Below are 8512 nucleotides of genomic sequence, written 5' to 3'. Positions count from 1 at the left end.
CACAGCAGCACCCTGAAAATTCTGTTCTCATTTTCAGGTTTCATTTCACTTTTCTACTCTGTCCTCCATGCTACAGGAGAGCAAGAAGGGGACAGTGTCAGGCACAAAGCTGGGAGAAATCCTCAGGTGCCCTGTACTTACTCTGCAACAGAGAGAAAGATGCTGCAAATTAGTAAAGATGCTTCACCACATGTAGCTGTTTTGCTGGGTACACAGAAAGGAGGAGAAGGAGGAGAGATGAGGACAACGAGGACACATCCTCATTCTCTCTATTTTGCTGCTCTGCTACACCCGCACATGTCAGTCTCTCCCATCGTCTATGTGTGTGGTTGTGATACACCTCAGGATAAATGAGGAAGAAATACGCTATTGGCTATTTCCTACATGGTGTGTCATCTGGCAGGCGGTATATATCACAGGGAAAGCAGGGACCACTCAGTCTCTAAGCAAAGCTGCTTCAGTGTATATAGCTCAGAGACACTTTGAGGATGGAAAGAAAAGGGAAAAGCAGCCCTTGCTTTTCTGATTCTGACAAGCTCTAAAAATACCCGACAGATGAAGGACTATGTGGAAAACAAATCCAGTGGATTTCCAAGAAGTTGTTGTGGGACAGAAGCAGAACAGTGTCCAGAAAGGAAATATTAACTAGGATTTCTTCCCGGGTGCAGAGAAGAAAGTGTTGGGAATCTCTGATATTTCAGCATCTGAGTCAGCTTCTGTACATAGGACATATGGGACTGAAAAACGACAGCAGCTGGAGAGTTTCTGAAACAAAGTCCCCATGCAGTCAGCATAGGAACAAGGACCCGTTTACCCACTCTTCTATGTAGTTTGCAACCACAGGGCAGATTTTTAAAATGCAAGGGGGTGTGTGCCCCCCTGCAACCACTGACTGTAGCACCTGAGCTGCCAGTAAGAAGGGCAGGAGGAACAAGCAGCCTGCCCAGGGACACACGCAGTGCTGGAGCTTTGGCTTCCCAAGCCATGAGCAGGCACACGTGGTTCCCACTGCAGTATATCTCCAAGCCCCTCTGGAGAGCAGAGAATCACAGCACAACCAACTTCTTTTCTGCACTGTATGGATTTCCTAACAAATCTTTTTTCCACAGTGACTTGGACCTGGAGGACCTAGGGGACTTCGGCAGTGGGACCCAATACGAGGGTGAGTCTCAGAGCCGGACAGTGAAGGCGCTGCTGATTCTAGCCTACTCTGTGATCATCTGCATCTCACTCTTTGGCAACATCCTGGTGTGCCACGTGGTGATCAAGAACAAAAGGATGCACTCAGCCACCAGCCTCTTCATCGTCAACCTGGCCGTTGCCGACGTGATGATCACCATTCTGAACACCCCCTTCACGCTGGTGAGCAATCTCTGCTTTGGTGGTTCTGTGTGTGCCTGTCAGCTGTGTGCACGTATATTGAATGGGCCGGGAACAGGCTAATAGGCGGAGTTTCTTTTTGTCCCTCTCCCTTTTTCCTCTCGGACAAGCTGCTGTCGTGTCCCCTGCTCCCCACCACCCCTTGCAGCAGGCAGAGCTCAGCAAGCAGAGTTGGGACACTTGTGCACCCTCCTCATGTCACTTCTCTTCAGCTCTCCTCCCTCTTCCCAGGACAGTGCCAAGGCACAGATGTCAAAGTGCTGTCTGTCTTTTAATGGGGAAGGAAGCAGGGACAATTTTGACACTAGAAAGTCCAACTACCTGCCAATTTCCTATGGAAATGCTGCAGAAGAGGTCAGTCTTTGTGAAGATGATTGTAGGGGAAACTGCTAGGTCTGCTGAGCTGTGTCAGCTTGACATGCCTCTCACTGGGGCACTACGAGCTGCTTTTTGCAGCTGATTGTCCTTTGCTTAGTTCAGTTGCTAAGTAATATAAGACATAAAAAACTATTAAAATAATGAGGTGGGAAGAGTTAAACGGATTCATTACTTGCCCCACTGTTACAAGCTATAAATGATGAGTAAGTAGGACTCTGTGTATAGCTGAATTTGACACAGCCCTCTGATTCAAAAGCATCTCATGTACTGCTGCTTCAGTCCTTACACAAAGCTGTGCCCACAGAGTTCTGCCTTCCAAAAGCAGCTCCTGATTGCCAGTTTGAATTCACCTGTTCTTAAACTGATCCTGTTTCTTTGACGGGGTTTTTCCTCCTTGCTCTGGCAGGATTTGCATCCCATAATCTGTTCAGGGGAATGTAGTGCCCTCTCGTGTGTTTGCATGACAGTCACACTTTAGGCACAAGTAATTAAATAACTGTAATCTCTTGGGAAGGAGCTTTACAACAACTTCAAAGAAACAGCATTTTGCTACGCATTCAGTGACAGAGTCATTGCTACTGGAGTTGTCTCTATAGGGAAATTAATTGGATTAATTGAAAACAGACTAGCTACTTGACTAAATTTCTGTGTGGACAGATATTTTGTAGTAAATGTGCTTTATTTCAAAGTGGCTTCATTTCCTTCCAGAATGAGTTACATTAATTTAGAATAAACACTGTCAGGAATAATAAGGAGGTGAGAGAACAACTGTTATTTGGAATAATGTGTCCTGCAGAAAATCCACAATAAGTAGCACCCTCTGGGAACTCATAGGAAATGCCACGCTGCCCTTGCCATTGCCCCGCTCCCCTCCCAAGAGTGGCTGGATTTCATGCCTGGGTGGAGATGGCTTCCGTACCTGCAGCAGTCCGATCAATGAGGGCAGCCCAGCCTGTGATGTGTGAGCTGCTTTTTCAACTGGAGGGGATAATTTCGTTCTCTCTGTGTAACTTAATTGACATCTCTGAAATTGCTGTTGATGCATCTCACACAATGTGCTTAGAGGAGAGCTGGGCTTAGACATCACTGTGCAAGCAAGATCCTGACACCCAGCTCCATGCCCTGTTTCTGAGCGTTGCTGGTAGCTACAGGCTCCAGGAAGTGTACGGACACGGGGCAGGCAGGCAGGGATGCTCCACAGACAGGCATTCTCTCACTCGGAGGTGGTACCTCGCTATTTCAGTACCCTCAGTGATTTTTTCTTTCATGAATTTCTCTAAGTTTTGAACCCATGCAACTTTCAGCACCCACAAATTCAGATGTGCAACTATTTTTAAGAAAGCAAGCTACCGCTCCTCCCTGTGGAGCCACATCAAGGAGCTGAGATAAATTTATGTTAGATATTAGGAAGAAATTCTTCCCTGCGAGGGAAGAGACACTAGCACAGGGTGCCCAGGGAAGCTGTGGCTGCCCTACCCTTTCAGTGTTCAAGGCCAGGCTGGACAGGGCTTGGAGCAAGCTGCTCTATGGAAGGTGTCCCTGCCCGTGGCAGGGGTTGGAACTGGATGAGCTTTAAGGTCCCTTCCAGCACAAACTAGTCCAAGATTTTCCAGACGGATGATGTTATATGTACCCATGTACACAGGCCCATGCAAACACACATACACAGAGCACTGCTCAAGCAGATTTTTTCGTGACAAATCTCACCTCTGTTTCAAAGCATCTTGCATAGTTACTGTTTTCCCAGAAAACCTAATGCATCTACAAAGCATAAGGAAACCATGAAAGCATTTGTTCCTTACCGTACTCCTGGGAAGCCTATTTGGTGCTCATCAGATAATGCGCACTTTCTGATCCAATTTTGTCTGTTCTTCAGGTGCGGTTTGTAAGCAGTACCTGGGTTTTTGGAAAGCTGATGTGTCACGTAAGCCGATTTGTTCAGTACTGCTCTGTTCATGTGTCTGTGCTGACCCTTGCAGCCATCGCTCTGGATCGGCATCAGGTATGTGATACACATGATCCCTAAGTTTGCTAGAAAATAAGGCACTAAATAGTTTACCCCCCTTGAAATCGCAGTACCTGGAAACCTGGTTTGTCTTGGGACTCAAGGAACGGAGGGGAGAGCTCTGCTTTTCATTGTGGTAGACAAAAACCTCATGCTTTGTTTTACAGTGAGGATGACCAAACACTGGAACAGGCTGTCCGGAGAAGTTATGGACTCTGTCCTTGGAGATACTCAAAACCTGTGAGCCCTGGACAGCCTGCTCTAGCTGAACCTGCAGTGCACAGGGCATTGGACTAGGTGATCTCCAGGGGTCCCTGCCCAGCTTAGCCACTCTACCAATGACAGCCCTGAAAGCACAGCAGGAATATATACTGAAGTTCAAGCACCAGCAAGCCAAGGCAGAATCTCAGCATGAGTTTATGAAGAATCTTACAGTTCTTAGGCTTGCCTCACTATTTTGGGATGCCTAAGACTGGAAGCAGTGATAACTATGTTAGCATATTCAGTTCAAGGTGAAAAATTCTTCTCTTCACCCTGCCCTGTTACTTTCCGGCACATACCAACAAGGAAAACCTTACAGACTGCACTGCAAACCAAAGGGTTTCTTTGAAGTAGAGCGGTTTGTTATGTTTGCTTAAGCTGATAAATGCTGTGCACTGAGAGAGCAGATCCTGCAAGGCACGCTCTCAGCCAGCGAGTGTGGTGGTGGAGTCACTAAAATGTTTGTTATCGAAAAGCAACTTCACATGAGAAATGACATGGCTAGATGAAGTTCAAAATGATAACAAATTCCAATCTGATTGTCTGGGATGGGCTCCATCTGGTGTCAGAAAATTACAGTGACTGACAGAGTATAGATCATCCACTTCTGTCTTTTTTACTGAAAAGGTTTGGTAGTCTGCCCTTCCTTTGTGCAATATTGTAGCTCTTGAAAGCAAAGTGTTTTGATGATTCATTTTAATCGGTAGATTCTGGGTTCATTGCAAGGCATGGCTAGGTATCAAGAAGTGCTTGTTTAAGGGCAAACACAACACCTACCTTTAAATTCAGTGGAGTAGGTTGCTCAGAACTTGAATTAGCTAGTATGGCCCAAGGAGGTAAAAACAGAAGTAAGGATATGTCACTGAGCAAATAGAAATCAGCGCTAGTCCTGAGAGGTACCAGAGCAGACAGGTGCTCCAGGGGAGCTGTAGAAGCTTGGTGAAATAGATACTTACAATGGGACTAGAAATGACATGCCAAATACCAAAGACTTCCTCAGCTAAGAGATAATTTGGATGACATGAAAGGTCTATTTTTAATTATTGTTTCTTTGCCTAATCTAATCATCCATAGTGCATGTAGCTCAACAGACATCTAACCATCATGATCTCTGAAGTCAAGCCAATGGGTGACACTGAGAGTGTTTCTCTGCTCAGGACTCGGGTCCAGCAGTAGCACTTGACACTTGCACAAACCCTTACATTTTCCAGATGTCGTACTCTCTGATGTCTGTAAAATGAGTTTTAACACTGGAGGGATGTAGAGCTGCTGCAGTACTTCAAACTGCATCATGATGCTCAAAAAGTGACCCAGATGTTGTCAGATAAAGTAGCCCTCCTTAGCAGCAAACGTGCATAGGGTACACCATGCTGTAGCCAGTACTGCACAGGGTAAACTGTGAATGTAAAAGCGACCAGCCTTCAGGGTTGTCAGTCCTATGCTGGCCAAGGATTACATTCAACCTTGGTTCTCCAGCATCTTGTCACTCTGTCCTGTGTGTCCACCAAATGCCAATGCTGCAAGCCCCATGGTTACCATCTGTACTGGAGACCTTGTTTCCTAATTAGGAGACTTTCTGCATTCCCTGGACTACAAATCAGAGCAGCCTCTTGGCTTTCAACTTTGCCACACTTCGGGTCCACGTTGAGCATTTCTTGCTGTCCTGGAAAGCACTCAGGCTGTTTGCTTCTTAGTGATCAGCAAGAAATTCTTGCTCCTGGACATGAACAAAGCAAAGATGCATTCTTTTTTTTTCTAGAGCTTGCTGCTTGTTTTTATCTATTGAAGACGCTATAAATCCTCATGTATAAATTCTCTGCAGGTTATTATGCACCCTCTGAAGCCGCGCATGTCCATGGTGAAAGGAGGAATTTGCATCATTATCATCTGGGTTATGGCAAGCTGCTTCTCACTGCCTCATGCCATTTATCAGACTTTGACAAGATTTTATATTGGGTAAGACATTTACATGGTGCTTTTTTTAATATGACATAAGCAGCTTAATCAAAGCTCCACAGATTGTAAGGGACACCTGTATTATTAGAGAAGAAGGTACAGTGACACAGAGAAGCCTCCCTTCTGTTTCGCTAGGTGGTGTGTTTCTCACAGAAGGACAATGCAAATCAATGGAATTGCATTCAGGTTAGTTTGTTGTCAGCTCAGAGCTTCAGAAGAGAGGTCTCTTTTGTCATTACAGGGCACAGATGTCAATATGGATTATTTTTTTATTTTCTTGAGGATGTGTTTAAAATATCTTCACTGGGGCAGAATGTCAAACTTAAAGCAATTTTTTTTCATTGAAAGTGGCATTTTGTTACTGAATGACTTCTGTGCCTTTACTGAAACTTGTAAGAACATCTGAGACGTTTGTCCTCGAGCTGTGTGCAGCTGGTAGTGGAACTGACAGTTCTTTCTCTCTTTGATCACCAGAAACAGAACAATACGAATGGTCTGCCTTCCCAGCTTCCCTCCTCCTGCTGATCTTTTCTGGAAGTATTTGGATTTGACTACTTTTGTGCTCTTGTATGTCCTGCCCTTGCTTGTCATCTCCATCACATATACCATGGTGGCCAAGAAGCTCTGGCTGAGAAACGCCATCGGGGATCTCACCATGCAGCAATACTATGCCCATCAACGGAAAAAGAAGATGACACTGAAGATGCTGATGGTGGTGGTGGTTGTGTTTGCAGTGTGCTGGTTCCCCCTGAACTGCTATGTGGTGTTGATCTCCTGTAGGGCCATCCACAGTAGCAATGCTCTGTACTTTGCTTTTCACTGGTTTGCCATGAGCAGCACCTGCTACAATCCCTTCATTTACTGCTGGTTGAATGAGAACTTCAGATCTGAGTTGAAGTCCCTGCTGTGTGTGTGCCAGCGAAGTAGCGCAGCCCAGAGTCATGCTCTGCAGTCCATCTCCCCCTCTTTCAGGCATGCCTGGGTTGAGAACTGCCATTATAAAAGAGGCAGTGCCTGCCAGAAGGCAGGAGTATCCTCCCAGAGGAACTCTGCAAAGACAGATATATCTAGTGTTCAGCCATCTGCGGCAGAAAACTAAAGCCTTCATCTGATGGCCAGGCAGCATTGTGTTATAATTGCAGAGACATAAGAAAGAATTAGTTGGAAAGGACTGCTGGAGACCATCGAGTCCAACCTTCTGCCCAAACCAAGCTAGCCTCAGCGTTCAACTGGATTGTTCAGGACCTTGTGCAGTCAGGTCTTCAGAAATCTCCAGGGAGGGACTGCCCGCATGTGAGCTCCAGAATGAGGGGTGCGGAGTGAGTTTTTAATTGGAACAGTCAGCAAAATAAAGAGAATTCTCTAACAACACACAAAATCTTTCATAGACTAAACAAATAAGGGGAACACACACCAACTGATGAACACTGATTTAAACTTAGACAGCTGTTGACGCATATAGAAACACTATCAATTCCTTCGCTGTATTTCTTTGTAATTTCTTCAAGATGAATAATGTTTATTGCCCTCTACCTTTCCCAGGTGGAAAACTGACGTTCATTTTCTAACTGTACATCCTCTGCTAATCCTTACAGAAGCAGCACTTTCTTCTGTAAGAATCTGCAGTCTGGCAATGTTGAGCTGCCTTCAAAGAATATTATTTCCTTGAGATGCTTACATTTTTGTAACAGTCTCGCAAACTTTGCCATCTTTATATATATATTATATATATTGCCGTCATTATATATAACCTTCATCTGGATGCTCTTGCTTCAATATAGCTCTGTTAAAATTTCCATAGGGTTGTAATACAACAAGATTTGATTCACCAGCGTTTTTTGAGGGCTGATAACAGCCAAATAAAACACCTTTTTAGGGGCCCTCTCTCTCTCCTGTGGGTTTTGTGTAACTTTTAGCCTGGAGAAGAGAAGGCTTGGGGAGGGGACTTTTATCGCTTTCTGCAACTACCTGAAAGGAGGATGGAGGGAGGAGGTGGTTGGTCCCTTTTCCCAAGTAACAAGTCATAGGACAAGAGGAAACGGCCAGGAAAAGGTTTAGACTGGATATTAGGAACAATTTCTTCACCAAAAGCATGATCAGGCATTGGAACAGGCTTCCCAGGGGAATGGTGGAATCACTGTCCCTGGAAGTGTTTAAAAAGCGTGTACATGAGGCCCCTAGTGACATGGTTTAGTGGTGGACTTGGTGATCTTGAAGGTCTTTTCCAACCTGGTTGTTTCTATGATTCTACAGCTTTAAACTTCTGAAAGGGAGATACTCCCTCTCCCAAGACTATTAACAAGGAAGCGTAGACTGCTGCTCCTAACAGTGTCAAAGCCATGACCAAAACTTACATTTGCATGTGTTTTGACATCTTTCAGCATGAAAAGCCCCTTGTAAAAGCAGAGCCATGATTACACAGATGAAGAGTCAGCTGTGGATGTGTGCTGACTACAAATACCATTTCATTCCCATGCATTTTGTTGTTGCTCCATGCGGTTAAATGGTTGGTCTCAGCAGCACTTCTCCGGG

The 8512-nt window shown here is 45.1% G+C and overlaps 1 protein-coding gene across 1 annotated transcript; it reads left to right on the top strand.

The window, feature by feature from the left end:
• Nucleotides 1-7376, top strand: LOC130596837 (G-protein coupled receptor 83-like). The gene is made up of 4 exons (XM_057404835.1): nucleotides 1-1362; nucleotides 3635-3760; nucleotides 5847-5980; nucleotides 6455-7376. The coding sequence occupies exons 1-4, from the start codon at nucleotides 985-987 to the stop codon at nucleotides 7077-7079; spliced, it is 1263 nt and encodes a 420-aa protein (XP_057260818.1). The 5' UTR covers nucleotides 1-984; the 3' UTR covers nucleotides 7080-7376.
• Nucleotides 7377-8512: the final 1136 nt, after the last annotated feature.

The sequence above is a fragment of the Pezoporus wallicus genome, unplaced genomic scaffold (assembly GCF_028554395.1).
Source record: "Pezoporus wallicus isolate ANWC-B61680 ecotype Strahan unplaced genomic scaffold, APGP_CSIRO_Pwel_v1 contig_5104, whole genome shotgun sequence".
Taxonomy (NCBI): Eukaryota; Metazoa; Chordata; class Aves; order Psittaciformes; family Psittacidae; genus Pezoporus; species Pezoporus wallicus.
Note: the sequence above shows the minus strand (reverse complement) of the source record. Positions and strands in the feature narration are given on the sequence as shown.